This window comes from Peromyscus eremicus, chromosome 1, assembly GCF_949786415.1.
Source record: "Peromyscus eremicus chromosome 1, PerEre_H2_v1, whole genome shotgun sequence".
In the NCBI taxonomy this organism is placed as follows: Eukaryota; Metazoa; Chordata; class Mammalia; order Rodentia; family Cricetidae; genus Peromyscus; species Peromyscus eremicus.
This window is the reverse complement of record NC_081416.1, coordinates 168,886,175-168,908,358: the sequence shown is the minus strand read 5'-3', so window position 1 is coordinate 168,908,358 and position 22,184 is coordinate 168,886,175. Positions and strand designations below refer to the sequence as shown.

At 51.6% G+C, this 22,184-nt stretch overlaps 1 protein-coding gene and 1 long non-coding RNA gene across 2 annotated transcripts; one reads left to right on the top strand and one right to left on the bottom strand.

Moving 5' to 3' along the window:
• Nucleotides 1–904: 904 nt before the first annotated feature.
• LOC131924971 (uncharacterized) lies at nt 905–11,551 on the bottom strand. Its single transcript, XR_009383116.1, has 4 exons — nt 10,454–11,551; nt 2,644–2,746; nt 2,170–2,376; nt 905–1,207 (listed from the first exon to the last, which is right to left on the bottom strand). It is a non-coding gene; the product is annotated as an uncharacterized LOC131924971 (long non-coding RNA).
• Cd177 (CD177 molecule) lies at nt 2,100–21,139 on the top strand. Its single transcript, XM_059280204.1, has 17 exons — nt 2,100–2,151; nt 2,246–2,386; nt 2,577–2,762; nt 3,989–4,108; nt 4,310–4,429; nt 6,329–6,469; nt 6,679–6,864; nt 8,512–8,631; nt 8,828–8,947; nt 10,803–10,937; nt 11,051–11,236; nt 12,774–12,893; nt 13,096–13,215; nt 18,616–18,756; nt 19,667–19,852; nt 19,956–20,090; nt 20,687–21,139. The coding sequence occupies exons 1-17, from the start codon at nt 2,100–2,102 to the stop codon at nt 20,968–20,970; spliced, it is 2,493 nt and encodes an 830-aa protein (XP_059136187.1). The 3' UTR covers nt 20,971–21,139.
• Nucleotides 21,140–22,184: the final 1,045 nt, after the last annotated feature.

Below are 22,184 nucleotides of genomic sequence, written 5' to 3'. Positions count from 1 at the left end.
TGGGCTGGGGGGAAAGAAGCCTTTCCTGAGGCTGTTCTCCAAATACCTTGAATGTGTATGTCCAGAGTGATCAGTCCACACTGTTAGCAATTCTTTGGGGAAAGTCAATTGGGAAAACTATGAAGGCACACATGATTTTCATAACAGAAGACAGCAGATATATAACAGGCCAAGTAACACCAAAAGCTCCTTGGAATTTGGCTTCCTCTGAAGGAATTCCTTGATCCCTTCAGGTAGTGACTTTGCCATAACCAGCTACATTCTTATGATATATTCCTGTGGCCCGTAGCAAGGAGGGGGAAGAGGAGAGTGTCATGGGACCTTCACCTGAGTATCCGGCCCAGTCTCCCAACAGGTGTATGCAATTCTTCCCTAATTACATGCGGCCTCAGAGACAGTCCGGAAGTACATAGACTGGGAAAGACTAGGGAGGAGGCTCCATCTATGTGGCCTTGAGGGGTCAGCCACCTCCCAGTGTGGCCTCTTTAAAGCCACCTAGGCTTCTGTCCGTGACCTCCATTGCTCTGTCAATGAGCCTAATAAAGTCACTGGTTCCCGAGGGTAAACTTGGTGAAACTGTACCTTGGATTGTGATTGGGACCTTTGCAGGAGAGGTAGATGTTATGTCTCTGGGGGAATGAATTTTAGCAGCAGAATCTAATGGAAAAGAGAAAGAAGGGGGATGGGACCATGGTTCAGTTGATAAAGTGCTTTGCCTAGTACCCATGAAGCCCAGGGTTATAGGCCCAGCACTGCTTAAACTGAGTGTTGCAAGTGAATGCACATTAACTCCCAAATCATGTCAATATTTATGGATGCCATTTTTCTAATAATGATAGTAATAACAATGGGTTTCTAGCATACCACTTTTTAAGTCCTTTTGAGACAAGGACATCTTGCACTGTCAAGAAATATGCAACTTTATTATTTATGTGCAAAAGTGTTTTGCCTTCAGGCATGCATGTATATCACATGCATATCCAGTGCCAAAAGAGTCTGAAGAGCTTGTCAGATGCCCTGGGACTGGAGTGAGAGGTGATTGTGAGCCGCCATGTGGGTGCTGGTACTGAATCTGGGGTTTCTGTAAGAGCAGCCAGTTCGATGGTAAAGCATTGAACCACTGTCTCTCCAGCCCCTCAAGAAATAGGGTACTCCTCCATAGATATCACCTTGTTCAGGAAGTGATCACACTGGTTCTTGTATTATTCTGTGAGGTAAAGAACAAAAGGAATAGCTCTGATGGTGGAGGAATAGACAGAAAAGCAATGTAAAAGGACAAAAAAGGCAAGGGAGATACAGATCACCAGTCAGGGACAGAAGCAAGGGCAAGAAGGGCTGAGGTACACTTCGCAATATCCTCACAGACATTTGAGTCATTGCCCCACCTGGCTAGAAGGTAGCCGAGATGAAGAAATAGGATTCCTGTAGTATTTGGGAACATGGTAGGGGCCGCGCAGGTGGCTCAAGGGGGAAGAACCATAGGGTCACTGGAGTTCAGGATAACTCCAGTTCTTATTGTGGAAGGAGCTGGGTCTGAGGGAGGGAAGGTGGGGCCTGGAGTCCTGGGTATAAGGGAGGAGGCTGGGTCTGGAGTCCTGGGTATCAGGGAGGAGGCTGGAGCCTGGAGTCCTGAGTCTGAGGAAGGAGGGCTGGGGGCCTAGAGCTGTGGGTCTGAAGAAGGGCTAAGCCTGGACTCCTAAGTCTGAGGGAAGGGGTTTGGGGTCTGAATCCCTAGGACTGTGGAAAGGAGGGCTGGGTCCTAGACTCCTGGCTCTGAGGAGGGTGTTAGGGTCTGGACCCTTGGGTTAATGGTAAGAAGACTGAGACCAGGACCTTTGAGCCTAAGGGAGGAGGGTCTGGGAGCTGGACCCCTGGTTCTAAGAGATGAAGTCTGGGTCTGTACTCTTCAGTCCAGGGGAAGGAACTATCTAAACAGCCTAGCCTTTCATGTAGTAGACTCAGGGCAGGGCGCCGGCCTGGTGTGTATTGCAAGGCAGCACTCCCCATTTCCTGGGCTGCCTTGGGTAATCCTGGGTATAAAAGGGTTGCATTTCCTGCCCAAAGAGCACTGGAAGCGTTTCTAGCCACAGACCTGAGTCATGAACCTTATGCCAGTGCTGACCCTCCTGGGAGTCACCACTCTGTTACCCTGTATGTGAGAAATCTCACCTGGAAGGGGACGTCTGTCCCAGGAAGTGGCCCAAGGTAACCATCTGATGATATGGAGCTGATCTTCTCATCCCAGGTATACCAGCTCTGAGCTGTCAAAGGGCCTTAATAGAGGCTGTGCGGAATGCCTCGGAGCTGCCCCTTGAGTGGAAAACCGGTGAGAAAACCTGTGAGGTCGGTGAGGGTTGCCAAGACCTGGTGATGCTCCTGGAGAATGGTAAGAAACTCCCTGAAGAGACCCGGCACCCTGCATCCCTGGGAGGAGCTCTTCCTCAGCTGCAGGTGCAATCCATCCATGCCCAGTCTTTTCTTTCCTAACATCTCACCTTACCTTGGCATGTCCAAACTCACTCCAGGACCCTGCGATCCCAACCCCCACCTCCACCCGCCTGCCCTTCTCCACCCAGGACCCCGAATAAACTTGCTGATCATCAAGGACTGCGTTAAGGCTGAGGACCAGGAGCCCCGGGTTACCTGGCTCAGGACCGGTCCCGGGCTCTCTATCGTCTCCTACACCCGCGTGTGTCACCATAGGGACTTCTGCAATGATGTGTCCAGCACTGAGGTTCTTGGGGACCTACCCACACCCACAGGTGACACAGGGAGGAAGAATGACAGGAGGGGAGGGATTTGCATAAGGAAGGAGAAGGGATTTGGGAGAGAAATCAGTATACAGACACTCACTAGACAAGGACGTTTGGCCAGCTCACTGGCTCCATCTCAGCCTTGATTGTACCCCTGTCCTTTTTCCTCTTCCAATTTATTCATCCTCCTTGTCTTCCCACCCTCTACTCCCTCCATCCTGCCTCAGAGCACTCCTGCCAGCATTTGACAACAGGGTTGGAGCCATGAGTCAGCCATATTTTCTAATGTTGAACCACCAGCCTTCAACTCTGGCGCTCGATCCTACCCCTGTTCTGCTGGCATAGCCCTTTTTTCCATGTGGCTGGGATTGATTCACTGGTGGCTCTCATACATGGATTCTGTGTTTCCTTTCCCTAAGGGGCACTGGCCTCCAACTTTGTTGATTGGTTGGTTTGTTGTATGAGGATGTGGGTGTACCAGTGTGTTCATGTGTGTGCAGGTGTGTGTGTACATGAGCACGTGCATGTGGGGGATGGTGCATATGCGTGTGGATATGTGTAGAAGCCAGAGTCCCACATGGGGTGCGGTTCCTCAGAAACCATCCAGTTAGTGTCTTTGAGACCAGGTCTCTCATTGGAACCTAGGCTAGCTCACAGATTAGGCTAGGCTAGCTGACCAGCAATCCCCAGGGGTCCACTTGCTCCACCTCTTCAGTTTCAGGGGCTTCAGTGGGCGAGTATACCTAGTTTTATACATGGGTGCTGGGAACTGAACAAAGGTCCTTGTGTTCCCAAGGCATGTCTCCTCAGCTCTGGCTTGGGACTTTACGCTGCCTTTGTTGCTGCTGCATGGCATTTGGGGCTGTGGCATGCTGGAAGATTTGCTGAATAACTGTTGTTTTTTTTTCTTTACTGCTTAGCAGAAGTTGTGGGTGAAAGCATTGGTTCATTCTGGGGCACCCCCCTCTCCTTGGTCTAATCTGTATCTACATCCTGTCTCAAAAGCCATCCCTTCCCGAGGCCCTGTGCCTCCTGACCTCAGCCCCAGGGTCTTTGCTGATCTCCCCACACCCTCTGTCCTTGACCCCCCAACTAGACCATAGCCTGAATTCCCTGCAGCTGGACCTGTATGAGGGGAATTGCAGGAGGAGATGTTGGGGAACACAGTGGGGAGGAGGCATCTGAATCAAACCCAGGGCTTTCCCACTGCCCCTCACTATGTCTGTCACCTGCAGTCCCAGGGTCCCTGCGCTGCCCACTCTGCCTTTCTAAAGATGGCTGTAAGAATGCACCTGAGCAGGTCTGCCCCACAGGCAGCTCACACTGCTACAGTGGAGTCCTCAGGCTCAGGGGAGGTAAGCCTGGACACGGGGACCCTGGGAGAGTGGGCTAGGCATTGATATTCAAGTGTCTGGAGAACAAGGATAAACAGGTTGGGCATTGAACCCACAAGAAAGTAGGACCTCCTGGAGCTGGGTTTGCCTGAGACTTGGACAGCAGCTCTGTGTCAGCTCTCTGTCCCCTCCCCTATTCCTATAGTCCTTTCCTTTTCCTAGAGAGCATCACCACCAATCTGAGGGTGCAGGGCTGCATGCCCCAGCCAGCCTGCAACCTGCTCAATGGCACCAAGGCCATCGGGCCCTTGGATATGAGTGAAAACTGTGGTCTCCAGTTGGGTGAGTAGGAAAACGAGGCCCAGCCTCAGGACAAGATGATCCTTGGAAAGCGTGGAACACCCTAAAGCCACCAACCAAGGGTGGCCATTCCTAAGAAATCCAGATGCTTCCCACTCACTTCAGGACTGAGAGGGCTCTTCCAGAGGGTGGCTGGAGGGTTAGGGTGTGTGTGCCTGCAGGAGATGTGCAGCTGTGGGAGAGGAGAACTGGGGTGTGGTCACTGTCAGAACTAAAGGACAAAGACACAACCACAGACATCTCAGCTAATGTTGAACTAAATGTGGGTGTTCTGAGTGAAACAGAGGGGTGAGGAGAAAGATTGCTACGAGGGGAATTCCTCTGTGGTGTTTTGCAACAATCAAATCAGGACCATGTGCTTTAAGGGCCAGCCTTAAAGACCTCCTCTCAGGGTCCAAAGGATTCACCACAATAAGCTTGGGAAAGACCAATGGCGAAGAAATAAATCTGCTCACCCTGTGATCCTTCTGTGCATGTCTCTTTATTCTTCTGCTCTTCTCCTAATTTTCTTGGCCTAATTGTCTATAATTTCTCAGCTCTAGTTCTCTGTTCTCATCTCCCTGTTTCTTCTCCTCTAGCCTAATAATTCTCCTTTCACAGGAGGCTTGAAGCAATAGAAAAAGTTACAAGAGTTACCTCTCTCTCATTAGTCAAAAGCACATTCCTAGGGGAAGCAGTAAGGGCAGAGCCATTTACCATGGCAACACAAGCTTCCAAGGTTACAGGAGTAAGACTGACCAGACCCCGAGGGAGTGGGGCACAGTGCCCAGTGACAAACTTTGAGACACAGGTCTATTGTCAGCAGACTTGGCCAGTGAAGACTTGGCACGCTTTTCTTAGGGTGCTTTGTGTTAGTAATCTTGGTAGGCACCTGTGACTCTGAAGTTACAGATGGAAGCAACAGTGTTCCGAGTCAGTGGCCTACAAGCCTTGCCTGGCCGGGTACCCCATCTGAGAATCATTCCTCTGGTGGGTTGACATCTGAATTATCAATTGCTGTAAACTGTAATTGCCTCGTGGCCTGCAATAGCTTGTGATAATGGATCCTGACACTGGAGGAAGTGGCGAGTTCCTTCTTTGCATGGCCTTGGAAAACACTAGGTCTTCTGGAGGTTTTTATTTCAGTGAGTGTGTCTCGATGCACGTGTGGTGTGTTCATGTGTGAGCAGATGTGTGTGTGTGTGCGTGTGTGTGTGTGTGCGTGCGTGTGTGTGCACATGTGTATGGAGGTCAGAGGACAACCTTAGCCATCACCCTTAGGAAGAACATCTACCTCCTTTGAGTGGAGGTCTCTCAAGGGTCTGGAGTTTGCCAATTAGACCAGACTTGTTGGTCAGTGAGTCCCAAGAATCCATCTGCCTCTACTTCCCAAGAACTAGGATTACAGGTGTGTGCGTACATCCAGCTTTTTTAAAAGATTTTTTAATGTGTGTTTATGTGTATAGGTTCCCAAAGAGGCAAGAAAAGGGTATCCCAGGAGCTGGTGTTAAAGGTGGTCACTATCTGTCTGATGTGGGTGCTGGGATCTGAACTCAGGTCCTCTGCAAGAGGAGTCACCTCTCGGGCCCCAACACACACCCAGCTTTTCCATGAATGTTTGGGATTCCAGACTCAGGCCTTCACGACTGCATAGTCAACACTATACCAACTGAAGCACATCTCCCCAGCTCGGTGTTGATCTTTTTATCCAAGTAGATGGAAAAGCCTGAAGACGTAGGCTGGATGTCACTGACACCAAGGATTCCTGCCTCGAGTACCACAAGAGTGGTGCATAAAGGGGGCCAACCTGTTAGTGTTTATGATTCATGTCCCACCAGGAAGGGGTTTCCCGGGGCATGGAGCTGGGGAAGCCCCTGAGGTGGATTTGATCTCCCTGTCCAGGGCCACAAGCTCTGGACTGCAACAGTGGGACTTTAGACACTGTACGGAACATATCGGATCTGCACCTGAGCTGGACCACTGGCTGGAAAACCTGTGAGGCCGGCCAGGGATGCCAGGAAACGTTGATGCTGATACAGAATGGTAAGAAGAGGCCCCGCCCTTCTCACTAGCCCCTCCCACTGCATGCCATTCCCATTGCATCCTGGGAATGACTCCAAGCACTGGAATCTAGGACTCCTTCATGATCAGATGAACCCCTCCTGTTCCTGGTCCCCTCCTCACCAGCATCTAAACCACCTTCACTAGGACAGTAAAGGTCTGTGCTCACAACAGCCTTCCTCTTTTTCCAGGACAAGAATTTCACATGGTTCTCACTAAAGGATGTACTAGTGATTCAAACAGAGAGGCTCGAATCACCAGGCATAGGACAGGCCCCGGAATCTCCATAATCACCTACGTCCATGTGTGCCGCCACGAGGACTTCTGTAATGACCTGTCTACAACTAGAAATCTTTGGACCCCACCCTCTGGTACAGGTATCTGAGTAGGCAGATCCCCAGAGAAGGGAAGGGGTTGTCTGGAGGAAAGACAGGGCTGTGGGGTAGAAATAAGTACACAGGGGTTATTCACTTTATTGTAATTTTTTAATATATTTGGTGGTACTGGGGATGGAATCCAGGGCCTTGTACAAACTAGACAGGTGCTCTACCACTGAGCCATACCCCCAGCTCCTCACTGAGGGATTCTAGGCAGGTGCTCTACCACTGAGCCACACCCCCAGCCCCTCACTGGGGGAATCTAGGTAGATGCTCTACCACTGAGCCAAACCCCCAGCCCCTCACTGGGGGATTCTAGGCAGGGGCTCTACCACTGAGCCACACCCCCAGTCCCTCACTGGGGGAATCTAGGCAGGGGCTCTACCACTGAGCCATGCCCCAGCCCCTCACTGGGGGACTCTAGGCAGGTGCTCTACCACTGAGCCACACCCCCAGTCCCTCACTGGGGGACTCTAGGCAGAGGCTGTACCACTGAGCCACACCCCCAGCCCCTCACTGGGGGATTCTAGGCAGGGGCTCTACCACTGAGCCACACCCCAGCCCCTCACTGGGGGATTCTAGGCAGGGGCTCTACCACTGAGCCACACCCCAGCCCCTCACTGGGGCATTCTAGGCAGGGGTTCTACCACTGAGTGACATCCCAACCCTTGGGGCTGTTTTAGAATCAACTCTACTGGCTGGCAGCCTGTTAGCTCCCTCCACCTTGGCCTTGAATACTTGCATACTCTCCAGGTTCCTACTGTGTGTCTCTTCTGCAGTTCCTTCCTGTGTCCCCACACTGGCCTTGTCTATGTGCGCCTCATTAACTCCCCTATAGGTTTTTTGGTGCTGAACCACCAACCTCAGAGAGGCCTTGCTGCCACCTTGCTCCTTCTGCTTCCTCTAAGGCTGATTTGGAACCCTGATGCCACAGTTTGTGTATTTCGCACTTCCTCTTCCTGTTGAATATGAGCCTAGAACATTCTCTTCTTGTTGCCTGGCATCAAAAATAGCTTCAGATGGTGCTTTGCCTTTCTGTAGTCTGAAATAGTTTGAGAACAGGGCAGTCTTCTTTCCCTTGGTTATTTGACAAACCTTGGGAGCACCTGGGGTGGGGTGGGGAGAGGCGGCTCAGCAGCTAAGAGACCTGTTGCTCTCAAAGGACCCAAGTTCAGTTCCCAGCACTCACCTTGGATGGCTCACAACAGCCTGTAACAAGTCTAGTTCCAAAGACCCTGAAGCCTGGGCACTTACACACACATATACAAACCCTCCCCTCACCCTCCACCTATACACACATACACATGAATAAAAATAATAAAGATAAATCCTTTTTAAAAAAGAAGTCTGGCGTAAAGTCAGTGGTCCCTTTGGGGTACTCCCTTCTTCCCTATCTAAGTTCATGTCTCTTGTCCAGCCTGGAAACTCCCTGCAGACCCCACCTAGGAAAACAGCACCCCTGGTGTTCCTGGCCAGAGGGCCTCCCCTCCACTCTCTACACCTTTGCTCCCTTACTAGGCCACAGCCCAAATTCCCTGCATCTGCCCTATCCAGAGAGACTGAGGCATGCTGGGGGAATGAGCTGAGGGTCCTCTGAACCAAATCCCGAAACCTCCCACTGTCCCTCACTGCATCTGCTGCTTCCAGTGCCAGGGACGCTGCGCTGCCCACACTGCCTTTCAACCCGTGGTTGTGAGAACGCTCCTGAGCAGGTCTGCCCCGCAGGCAGCTCACACTGCTACAGTGGAGTCCTCAGGCTCAGGGGAGGTAAGCCTGGACACGGGGACCCTGGGAGAGTGGGCTAGGCATTGATATCCGAGTGTCTGGAGAACAAGGGTAAACTGGGACAGGGCAAAAGACCCAGAGCGGAGCAGGGCTGGCCTCCTGGAGCTGGGCTTGCCTCTGAGGCTTGCATGATCCTTATGTCTCTGTTTCTGTCTCTCCCCATCTCCTCCTTTCCTAGAGGGCATTGCCACCAGCCTGAAGGTACAGGGCTGCATGCCACAAGCAGGCTGCAACCTGTTTGATGGTACCAAGGCAATTGGACCTATAGATGTGCTTGAGAACTGCGGCCCCCAGTCAGGTGAGTTTCTCATAGAAGTAGGCAAATCGCCTGCAGTGCAGCCCGGGACAAGATGGTCCTTGTGGGGTGTGGGACACTCAAAGCCATCCAGCATGGCTAGCCAGCCTGGAGTATCACTCACTCAGATGTGTGCAAGCAGGGGGGGGGGTATTCTCCAGGGAGGCTGTCCATGTAAAGGAGAGAGGGGGTATGGCCCAGGAGAGAAAAGTGTCGAGGGAGCTTTGAATAATTCTGGAACAAGTGAGCTTACATGGCCTGTCCAGGCTCAATGGGAAAGTGCCTGGTGCACAGCCACCTGCTTGGTTGTCCCCATTCTACACACCCAGACCTGGTGTTATGCTGGGTTTCGCGGTTCATTTTGACTGCCTCCATTCTCTCCATCACCTTCTCCCATCCTCATCTATGATACCCAGCAGCCTCGCTCCATTGGAAAGAAAATCAGAGAGTGAATCAAGGGGGTTTGGGTATGGCAGAGAATGCAAGAGTCAAGTGGGGGCTCCAGGAGTGTCCCTACTAGTGCATTCACACGCAGCCACAGTGGCATTCACTTGGCAGATGAGGGTGTCGGTGGAGCTTCTCAAAAGGGTCGCAAGGGAAAGAGAAGCTATAGTAGAGATGGAAAATAGATTTAGAGTCTTATCTTCTTTAAGCGTGTGGTCTTGTCTGTCCCTGCCTCAGTCTCCTAACAGGCCTGTGTCGTCTTAACCCTCAGAGCTTCAAGGAGAGAGTGTAGAGGGACCTGGGGAGATGGCCCAGCAGAGAAAGTACTTGCCACATGGCATGAAGTCCAGAGTTTGAAACCCCAGCACCATGTAAAACTGAGCATAGCAGCACATATCCAAAACCCTAGACCTGGGGTTGGGAGGGGGAGGGGAAAAACATGAATTCCCCGAGTCCCCTGGCTGGCCAATCAGTGACATCCAGGTTCAATGAGAGTCAGAGTGGGAGATACCCATCATCAAGCTCTGGCCTCCACATGCTCGTGACACACCAGGCACACACACATGCATGTTCATAACCAAGTACACACACGCACGCTCACACACACACACTCTCACACACACACACGCTCACACATCCGTACACACACATGCATGCACACACAAATAAAAACTTTAGACATTTGAGTGGGTTCCTCAAATGTTCCGTTTGCATTTTACTTGTTTTTTTTTTTTTTTTTTTTTAGTACATTTACTTATTTATGTGCGTGTGTTCATGTGCACACACAGGGCCATGCTGTGCGAGTGGAGGTAAGAGAAAAACTTCATTTTACAGGGCTCTCAGGAGACATAACAATGTAGCTTTTGCGTTTTCTCCAGGATTCTCGGCAGACAGGAGTGGTCCTTTCTACAACACTGCACTCTGAAGACGCTGGAGAAATACTTCCATCTCGAGAAGTAAAATTGCAGTTAGAACTATTTTCTTGTCCAGCATCTAGACCCTTTTCTGGCAAGACAATAGAGAGTCATTGTAGGGAAAGAAGACCCCGTAGGAACCCTGGCTCACCTGGAAGCACGGTCTGCTCTGACCCTGTCTCCATGTCCTCATCTGCCTGTGTCTCTCTAACTTTAGGCCTTCAAGAGGGGACTGAGTTCAACCAACATTAATCTTCATGTTGGCTGGTTTTCCCACAGCTAGATCCGGGGACTTGAGGGCATGGGCTGGATGTCACAGGCACCAAGACTTCCTGCCTTGAAGAGCATGAGAGAAGATTCTGGAAGGGTCCACTTGTTGCTGCCTGTGAGTGAAGTCCCACCAAGCAGGATCAGTTCAATACTGAGAGGGATTTGCTCTCTCTCTCTCTCTCTCTCTCTCTCTCTCTCTCTCTCTCTCTCTCTCCTCTTTCTAGCTGCAGAGGCTCTGAAATGCCAGCATGGGACATTGGAGATCACAAGGGATGTATCACAGCTGCCGCTCCAATGGACAGCTGGCCAGACAACCTGTGATGTTGGTGAAGGCTGCCAAGACACGCTGATGATGATAGAGAACGGTGAGAAAGGCCCTCTGGGTACAGACACGCCCCCTTTCCTGGCCCCGCCCCCTTAGCTCTGTTGGGCAACTGCCCTGTCCTCTGCCTCAACCTGCCCATTTATATCTGTCCAGGGGAGAAGGTGAATTTGGTTCTCACCAAGGGCTGCACAACTGCTGAGGACCAAGAGGCCAAAGTCACAGAGCACAGGACTGGCCCGGGGCTGTCTGTCACCTCCTACACCCGAGTGTGCCGCCTAGGAGACCTCTGCAATGGCCTGTCTACCACAGCCCCTCTTTGGGCTCCACCCCCTGTGACAAGTGAGGGCATCAGGGGGAAGCTGGGTGCTGGGGAGAAAGGCAGGGTGCCAGCTGCTGAAGTGCGTTTTGAGGGAAGACATTCGTTTACAGACTCTCCCTTGCTGGACAGCACCCAGCCAGCTCACTTCCTCCACTCTGCCTGCTCCTGCTTTCTCCACAGCCCACAGTTCCCAGTCCCTCCTCTTCAGGGCCCTTCCCTCCTCTTCAGGGCCCTTCTCTCTCCCACCTTCTGCATTCCCTCATCTGCACTTCCCTGAGACCCACAACTCCAAACTCCCCTGCCTGACCTCTTCTAGCAACCCTGAACGAAGTGGATTTCCTTTTTTTTTTTTTTTTTAAAGATCTTATTTTTAGGTGTGTGTGTGTGTGTGTGTGTGTGTGTGTGTGTGTGTGTGTGTGTCCAGAAGAGGACATTGGGTCCCCTGGAGATGGAGTTATAGGTTGTTGTAAGCCTCCCAACATGGGTGCTAGGAGCCACACTTGAGTCCTCTGCAAGGGTGTTATCCTTTTTTTTTTTTAAATTTATTTTACATCCTGGCCAAAGTTTCCCCTCCTTCATCTACTCCCAGCCCCTCTCCCCCACCCCTCAATCCACTCCTCCTCCATTTCTGCTCAGGAAAGGCAGGCCTCCCATGGACATCAACACAGCATGCCACATCAAATGGTGGTGAGACTAAGCACCTCCCCATGTATTAAGTATGGAGAGCAGGGTCCCAAAAGCCAGCAAAAGAGTCAGAGACAGCCCCTGCTGGCACTGGTGTTATCCATTCTTAACTGCTGAGCTATCTCTCCAGCCCCAGATCATTTTGTCTTTCTCTTTTCTTTTATTTAAATTATGAGTGGGGGTTGCCCACGTGCACCAGTGAGTCTGTGGAGTACAACCCACGTGAATCTGTTCTGCCCTCCAACATGTGGGTCCCAGGGATTGAACTCAGGCTGTCTGGCTTGGTGGCAGGTTCTTCTCCTGCTGAGCCATCTCACTGACCCTCTGGGTGGGTTTCCTGCCAAACTCCCAGCCTCACACTCCAGTCCTGAGCAGCCCTGCTTTTCTTGTGTATTTGCCCGCTTTCCATGTGGCTGGCTTTGGTTCACTCGTATTTCATTTGGGACTTTCCCATTTCTTCTTCCTACTGGACACTGGGTTGGGGCTTTCCATAATCCTTGTCAGGTGGTAAACTGGCAGGCTTCATGTTTCTGTGTTCTGGAATATTTTGTTATGAGGGGGTTTTTCTTAACTATTTAGTAAAAGTTGTGAGTAAAGCCACTGGCTGCTTCTGCGCCCCTCCCCCTTACTCAGTGAAGTCTGTGGCTAGCCCCAAAGGTCCCCACACGCTGCTCTTCCTACACCTAGTCCCAGGGTCTCTGCAGGCTTCCCCTGTCCTCCTAATCACAGCCCCAGTTCCTGTAGTCAGGCCTGCATGAGAGGAGCCCAGGAGGGCTTGCTAGGGAAAGTGAGGCACGTTGGGGAACTAAGAAGGGATATCTGATCCAAACCCAGAGCTTCCCACTGCCCCTCACTACGTCCCTTGCCTCCCAGTCCCAGGAACCACACGCTGCCCACTCTGCTTTTCTACCCATGGCTGTGAGAATCCACCCAAGCAGGTCTGCCCTGCAGGCAGCACACACTGCTACAGTGGAGTCCTCAGCCTCAGGGGAGGTAAGCCTGGACACGGGGACCCTGCGGGACTGAACATAGTGGGCTGGGAGTGGGGATCTGGGTGTCTGGGGAGGAAAGGTAAACTGAGTGAAGGAAAGAGCGTCAAGGAGTGTGAAACCAACCTCCCAGAGCTGGGCTTGCCTCCAAGGCTCGCATGACCTACGTGCGTGAGGTCTCTCTCTCCCCTCTCCTCCTGTCCTAGGGGAGATCATCTCCAGTCTGAGGGTGCAGGGCTGCATGTCCCAGCCAGGCTGCAATCTGCTCAATGGCACCCAGACAATTGGACCCATGTATGTACGTGAGGACTGCAGTCCTCAGAAAGGTGAGAAGCATATGGGAAAAAGTAAGTCACACCTTACACCGTGACCTCAAGGCAAGATGATCCTTATGGGGTGTGGGACACCAAAAATTATCAACTGAGACAGCCACCCTGACATTTAAATGAGCATCATCCTTTCAGCCATGCACACAGGAAGTAATTCTCCACGGTTAGAGGAGGTTGGGAGGTAGAAGGCCGGAGAGAGGTGTCCTGTTGAAAGAGGGAGGGAGTGTGGCCCAAGGCACGGAGACAACGAGCCCATTGGGGAGAGCTTTAAATAAGTTTGAGAAAACTGAACTTGGGTGGCCTGTCCATGTGTGAGGTGAGATGTAAGGAGGACAGTTGGGGTGCACAGTGGTCACCTTGCTACTGTCAGCATCCTGACACCTGGCCAGGTTCATTTGGAACACAAGTGTTTATTTCTGATTACATTTCCATGTACCCTGACCTCTGGTCACCCATTTATCCCACTTCACTTAGATGACCCCCCATTCTCTGCACCTCCTTTCATCCCCATTCATGAGGGTGTAGAACTCCAGTGGCCTTGCTCCATGGGAAAGAAAATCTTAAGAATGGGTGGGTATAGTTGGAATTTTCTTTGGGCCTCCACCCAGCTCCCAAATAAAGACATAGTGACTTATTATTAATTATGGATGCTCAGCCTTAGCTTAGGCTTGTCCCACTAGCTCTTTTAACTTAAACTGTTTCTATTCATCTATGTTTTGCCTCAGGGCTTTTTACCTTTCTTTTTCCTGTATGTGCTACTTTCCTGCTTCCTCCCTGTCTTTCTGGCCCCTGGCGTCTCTTTTCTTTCTCCCCACCTTTCCCTGACCCCAGCCTAAATTCCTCCTCCTACTTATTCTTCCTGCCTGGAAGTCCCACCTATACCTCCTCCCTTACTATTGGCCATTCAGCTTTTTATTAGATCAATCAGATGCCTTAGACAGGCAAGGTAAGATAGCAACACATCTTTACATAGTTAAACAGAGATTCCACAACATAAACAAATGCAGCACACCTTCACCTAATTAAACAAATATTCCTCAGCATGAACAAATGCAAACATCTTTACATAGTAAACAAATATTTCACAGCATAAACTAATGCAGCACATCTAAGGGGCCTCCTGGGCTGTGCGGGGGAGATACCTCCGCTTGGTCATTCTGAGCTGAGGCAGTACTGAATATGGGACCCACAACTGGCAGAGATTAACGATGGTGTCTTTCCTGGTAGAAACGGTTTGTCAGTGACTGCGGAGAGCGTAGACGGATTTTTATTTTGGGGCCACCAGCTCACAGAAAATGGCATGGAGACTTATTATTAATTATGAAAGCTTGGCCTTAGGTTAGGCTTGTCTCTAGCTCTTATAACTTAAATTTACCCATAACTTTTAATCTATATTCTTCCGCACACTTGTTACCTCGTCTCTCCATTGTGTCCATCCTGGTTGTCTGTAGCTGGAGTTTTCTCCAGTCCTGCCTGGCCCACGATCGGGACAAATCTCTCTCACCCGCCAGTCCCGCAGCTGCTCAGACCCAACTGAGTAAACACACAGAGACTTATATTGCTTACAAACTGTATGGCCGTGGTAGGCTTCTTGTTATCTAGTTCTTTTATCTTAAATTAACTCATATCTATTAGTCTATAAGTTGCCACATGGCTCGTGGCTTACCGGTCCTTGCATCTCGCTTGTCATGGCGGCGGCTGGCAGCGTCTCTCTGACTCAGCTTTCCACTTCCCAGCATTCTCCTCTTTCCTTGTCCCACCTATACTTTCTGCCTGGCTACTGGCCAATCAGTGTTTTATTTATCAACCAATCAGAACAACACATTTAACATCCCACAGCAGTTGTCCCCCATCTGGATGGGGACTCCATCTCTCTTCTTCCCAGAGTCCTCTCTGTCCGGGAGTCCCACCTATACCTCCTGCCTAGCTATTGGCCATTTAACGTTTTATTAAACCAATCACAGTGACACATCTGCACACAATGTAAGGGAGTTCCACACCAGGAGAGGGCTCTGTGAGTAAGAGTATTTGCTGTGTGACCATGAGGACGTGAGTTCAAGTCCATATCATTCCCCTACAAAGGTGGGCATGGCCACACACACACACACACACACACACACACACACACACGTGCACACATGCACACACATGCACACACGTACACACACACACATACACACACACACAGAGCAAGCAAAATCCCATACACATAAGAGTAACTTTTTTAAAAAGAGAAAACACATTTCACATACACTATGTATACCACACAATGCACACAATAGCCTCACAGATGCACCACACTGTGCTTCATAATCCTGTCTCATGCATTGTGGATCCTGTGTTCCTCGTATACATGGAAACCCCAGAAACCTCATGTGCCCGGGCCCCCATAGAACCCATAGTGCATTATACACACAGCTCATGCTACAGGCCACACACAAATTAAATACTGACAATACAGAACACCCACCTCACACAACACACATACAAAGCTACACCACAAATCACACATCTGCACACACCACATGTTCACACCTCACATCCCAAATAGCATACAGAGAAACCCCATGCAAGCTGCATAAAACACAGCCATTATCCTGCAGGTAGTGAGCTTTTGGCATTGGAACCAAGCCTTGGAGGAGCATCGCCATCCCAGGCTGGGTTCAGCTGGGCAGTTTAGCAAACATTTACTGGGGATCAGCAAAAGCCAGTGGCAGATGCTAGAAGCACAGGATGTGTCGGGTAGGGAGGTCTGGGGGAACAGAACAGCTCGTGCAAAGGTTCAGGAGTGAGAGAGCATTAGGTGTGAGCTGTGTGATTGCCCACGGCAGACCGTTTTGAAGATGAACCAAAGAGTGAGATCATGGAAGCCACTGCCCAGCTGTTAAGAACCTCGAGTCTACATCGGAGAGAAGAGAAGTCCCAAACACCGTTTAAATGTCAAAACTGCAGTTCCCTGAGCCTCTTAGACCAGGCTGAGGAGGGTGGAGGGAATGCTCTGTGACACTGGAGACAGGAGCCTGTGAAGTACCTAGAGGTGGGCCATGTGCCTGTCATATTCCATGTCTGTACTGACACACCATTGGCCACCAGAACCCTGCTTGGTCCGTAGGGAGGCAGTGCTTGATTAACAGTGACACTCTACTGCCTCTGCCTTCCTCCCCTTGCTGTCCCCAGAGCACATCCTCTGTCTTCCATTAGTCCCTGACACTGTCATCCCCCTAGCCTTAAGGGCTGTTTCTGTGGCATAGTGACCAGGCAGAGAGGAGGAGGATGCGACCATGAAATAGGAAGGATAGGTCACATGGGGGCCCGGGGGCCATTTTAAGACAGCAGATTTTATTCTGGGAGAGATGGGGACCTAACAGAAGTTTCTGCCTTCTCAGGGCTTCTCAGGGTTTCTCAGAGGCCTGACATGATTGCCTTATACTTTAAGAGGATTCCAGTTATTGGTGGTAAACAGGTAGAGGAGAAGTGAAGGGGGGCTCGGAGAGACCCACGACAGTCAGGCAGCAGCCCTGGGATCTTGCAGCTGGATCTTGCAGCACATTCGAGGTGGTGACAGTGCTAGGGTTCTGCAATACTGTGCAGCCTAAGCCACAGGGTTTCCTGGAGAAGGCAACATGGGCTGGAGAGAAAACGTGGATGAGAATCCGGTGGCTATGCTCCTGTGCTACAGGGGAAAGAGGCCACCTTTGAGCAAATGGGGAGGCTGTGGAGGGGTGGAGCAGGGAGAGTCCACATCTGGTTTGCAGGAGCAGAGCAGCTGGAGCTGCACATTTGTCACCTGGGAAATGAGGAAATGGCCAGCACCCCACTGTCAGCCATCAAGAAGGCTGGGGTGCTAGTGGACACACAGTCCCAGCTCTCAGAATTTCTTCATCACAGGGTACTCGACATTATGTGATGATCATGTCAGGTCCTTAGGGAAGGCCAACTTCAAGGTCCTCAACTAGACTGCTGTGTTCAACCCTGACCCTAAGGGGACAGAAAGCCTGAATTCTGAGTCCAGCTCTGCCACCCTAATGCCTGGTGACATTGGGCAAAGTCCTCAGCACTTGCTGCTCTGCTTCCCTGCCTTGAGATGCTGCCACTTGCTGTGGGTTGTGGGTGGGGAAATGAGACAGTCCAGTGGGCAGTGAAGATAGGGCTGCTCTGCAATCCCTGTGCTCCAGAGGCAGAGGCTAGAGGGGCTGCCAGCTGGAGGCCAGCCTGGACCACACAGCAGAGCTCTCTCTCTCTCTCTCTCTCTCTCTCTCTCTCTCTCTCTCTCTCTCTCTCTCTCTCTCTCTCTCTCCTCTCTCTCTCACACACACACACACACACACACACACACACACACACACGGGGACACAGTGGGCTCATCTGTGGAGAGCCACTTCTGTACCCTAGCACCCAGCAGACCCAGTGCTCACTAGAGGTGGATCCAGGGATTTGTTTGTAATCTAGGGCTTCTCAGTCCAAAGAAATGTCTTAGGCTGGGGAGATGGCACTGATGGTAAAGGTCTGCAATTGCTGCAGAGGAGCCCTGGGCTTACTGATTAGTGGGTCAAGTCAAATGAAGTGAGCTCTATTTCAGCAAGAGACCCCTGTAGACACAGGGGATGAAATCTGATTAAGGAAAACACCAGGCATTGACCCCTGAGCACACACATATGCACACACACACTTGGGCAAGCACCAGCACAAATACACACAAGGAAAGAGATGGCTCCAGGCCTCCCTCCTCATTATTCTAATGTGTAACCTGGCTTCCTTTGGGTTGCCTGCTCATTAATAATGACACAGATATTTCTTATTAATTTTGAAAGCTCTACCTTAGCTTCGGCTTATCCCACAAACTCTTATAACTAAAATTAACTCATTTATGTTCATCTACATTTAGCCTTGTGCCATTTTACATTTCTTTCATTCCATATGTCTGACTCCCTCCAAGTCTCCTTGGTGTCTGGTGTTCACTAGATTCATCTCCTCCATCCTTTCTCTCTGCCCAGAGGTTCTGCCTATACCTCCAGCCTAGCTAATGGCCGTTCAGCTTTTTATTAAACCAATCTCAGTAATACATTTGCACACAGTGTTCAAATATCCCATGGCACTAACGAGGACATGAAACAGATGGGGAGTAGAGAATGGCTGAAGGGGAGCCATCTGTGGAAGAGCAAGCCTTTCTCAGGAGGCCCTGAGAAGAGCAGGTGTTCAGGGAGGAACAGGGTGAACAGAGCTGCAGACTTGGAAATCTTGATTCTGAGTCCCTTCTTAATCCAGACAGGGAGGTCACAGCCAGAGCACTGGGAGTATGACTCAGAGTGTGACGGCCTCCCTTACCCGAACACTGCAGGGACAGACATGGTGCCTCCCTGACTCTCACAAACCCTGGTGGTTTTTTCCTCTTCATAGCTACTCTGACCTGTTACAAGGGGATCATGAGGAAATCTGGCAGTGGCTTTGCTGAGACAGCTGTGGAGTGGTCTGCACCATCGACCCTGGTGTGTGAACCTGAGGAGTTATGTCAGGAGACTCTCCTGCTTGTGGACGTAGGTGTGTCATGAGATGGACGGCCTCACTCCCGTACAGCCAGCACAGCCCTGCCCTGGATTGTGTGCCCTGCAGTTCCTGCCCAGCTCCTCTCTCTGTGCCTTGTCTTGCTGGGCAGTGGTGTAAGGTAGCCCCAAGCCCAGAAATGAGAACGGTGCTGTAAAAACCCAAGGGACCCTGATGACCTCCATCATTTGAAGGAGGATTATTGGGCTGGGTGTGGCTCATTTGGTACAGTGCCTGCTTAGCATGCATAAAGCCCTGAGTTTGATTCCTGGTACCAGGTAAACTGGGCATGCCTGTAATCCCAGGGCTGGGAGGGAAGAGACAGGTAAATTGAAATTCAATGCCATCCACACCTATACAGTTAATTCAAGACCTGGCTGGGCTATCCGAGACTCTCAGAGAGAGAACAAGAGAGTGAGGCAAAGAGCTAGAGAAACAGAGAGAGGAAGGGAGGGAGGGATGGTGGAGGGGGGAGGGGAGAAGAGGGACGGGGTGGGGGCGTGGTGGGGAGTCTAACACCTGTTTGGGGATCAGCCTTTTGCAGCTTTACAGGGAAGTGGGAAAGGAGAGAAGCAGACCACAGGGAGCCAGCTGTGGGTGTGAAGGGCAGAGTGTGCAGACAAATCCAGCAGGGTAGAGGAGATGGTGAGCAGAGTGAGGCTGCAGCCTGTAGGAGGGGCTCAGGGCAGACTGTGGAGACTGTTCAACAGGATGTGCAGGGGCAGGGCAGAAGGAGCCAGGCTTGTGCTGCAGGCTTTGGCGGACACCGGACATGCTGGGTCCCATTGTCACTGGGCATTGTGCTCTCCCTGTGACTGGGAACATCAGGGGACCCAAGAAGTGGGCTCCCAGGCCTGGCCATCCTCCCCATCCAAGCCTGGCTTTTTTCATTCTCTTATACCAGCAGGACCAAAAACACTCCTAATAGGGAGCAAAGGCTGCATCAGGCCTGGGGCAGAGGACGGTGCCGGTGTCTCCATACACTCCCGGCCCCCTGGAATACTGGTGGCTTCCTATTCACGCTTCTGTTCCTCCAACCTGTGCAACGAAGCCAGCAGCAGCAGCGTCCTGCTGAGGCCCCTCCCTCGTCCAAGTATGGGATCCGGGGACATGGAAGGACCCAGACATTTGGGAGTTAAGCTGGTGGCTGTAGCTGAGAGTGTGCAGTGCATCCCAGCCCTTCTCTCTGTCCTCAGCTGTCCTTCCCCCTGGAGACCTGCAGTGTCCGGTGTGTGTGGAGTTATTTGGATCCTGCTTCAATGACACCAACTTTGTGACCTGCCCTCAGGGTACCACTCGCTGTTATAATGGTGACATTGTGCTCCAGGGAGGTGAGTGCTGAAGGCTAGCCTGCAGGATTGGAAGAGGCAGGGCCAGGGCTCCAGGGTTGAGGATGGAGGGTTGTTCCCTAACTCCTAGGTCTGAGGGAGAAGAGATGAGGCTGCCTCAGATGGAAGAGGGATGGGCCGGGACCACTGGGTCTAAGAAAGGAGGTTTGTGGCCAAGACTCATCTGAAGGAAGAGTTGAGGCCTGGAATCCGTGATCTGAGGGAGGATTACAGGAGTCTGGACTCATTAGGATGAGGGAAGAGGGCTGGGACCCAAAACCTGAGGTCTGAGGGAGGAGGGCTGGGTCTGGACTCTGGGTCTGAGGGAGGAGGGCTGGCCTGGATCCCTGGGTCTGAAGGAGGAGGGCTGGGCCTGGTTCCCTGGGTCTGAGGGAGGAGGGCTGGGCCTGGACTCATGAGGCTGAGGGTTGGGCCTTTAGCCTGTCAGGGAGTAGAGCTGGGCCCTGGAGTCCTGGATGGAGGAAGGAAGGTGGGGTTAGATTCATGGTCTGGGGAAAAAGGATGGGGCTGGGATTCCTGGGTCTGAGTTTCCCAGCACTGCTGGATTGTATAGCCTGTAACTGCCCTTCACCCTCCAGGTGGCCTGTCTTCCACAATAAGCATTCAGGGATGCATGTCCTCACCTGGTAAAACTTTACTGGGGGACTCCAAAACAATTGGGATCTTCTCGGCAAAGGAACTCTCTGAGGACAAAAATGATGAAAAGCCTCTGGATGGAGGTGCCTCAGCCCCTTCCCTCACCTGGGTGTTAGGGCTGGGGCTCTCCTTAGCCTTTTGTCTGGAGGGCTTGGTCCTCTCTGATGAACCCATTTTCCTGTGGTTCCTAATCCCTATTGGTCGCCCACACCCATCCCTCCTCTGACATCATAAACTATGACCTTACACTTGGAAGTGTCAGCCTGTGCTGTCCTGGTGCCATCAACCCTCACCACACATCTCTGCCTCCTGATATTTCTACATGGGAGGCGCTGAATTCACCCTTGTTGGTGGCTATCCATGTATCGGCCATACCTGTGGAATAATAAAGTTGCTGTTGTTTCTCCGAATACTGGGTTTCTCTATGTGAGGAAATAATAGCACCCAGATGATCCGTTGAGAGACCCGCCGCCAAGGCCTGGCCTCCCTGTGTCCCCCCCACACCCCCATGTCTTCTTCCTAACCTGTGGCAGCACAGAGCCCTCAGGATGCTGGGGCCTAAAGCGCTGGGCCTCACTGGGACCTGGGAAGGGCAGGACCACAGCCAAGGGCTGGCCCCTCACCTTAGGAGCCAGGCAAGAGGCTGTGGGTGGCACGAAGGGCAGGTAATTGACTCGGAGGCTTGATACAGTTTCTCAGGCCATTACACCAGGTGAGTGTTGCCATCGTAGCCTTGAAAGGGTGAGGATCAGAGGACACACACACACCATACATACACACCACATCCACACAACGTATACACACACACACACACACACACACACACACACACACACACAGAGTCAGTCAGTCAGACAAAGACAGGCATTATAGACATTTTCATTCCAGGCTGAAATTCGCATTGCCCAACGGTGGTTCTGTAAGAGAGTGGAGAGTCCATATTCCAGTTTCATGGTCCTCCTGGGACCCTGCATGGGCTGAATAAGGCAGTTCCCACAGAACTGACGTCTACGCCCCTGGGAAGTGGAAAGACGAATGAATCTAGGGACACAGAAGCAGCCAGGCCAGTCCACAGGGCCCCTCAGTCACTGCCTTGACAAAAGGCAGTTTAGGGAGGGAAGGTTCCTAACGCCTCCTGGTTTGCTGGGATGTAGGTCCATCGCTGCAGGGAAGGCACGGTGGCAGAGGAAAGCATGCAGCTAGCACTCCTCACATGTGGAAGGACCAGGGGAAGAGACTGCAGGCATGCCCCCACACGCAACTTTCACACGGGTTTTGGAGATCCATGTGCTCTACTTGCAAGTCCTAGACAGGCTGGGGCAGCAGCCAAGCCCATCACCTTAATTCTCCTTAACGGCACTTAACCTGGCTCTCCAAAAGCAGTCCACACGGACACTGGCTCTTAGGACCACAGGTGACAGGAGATGGGGTTCACAGAAG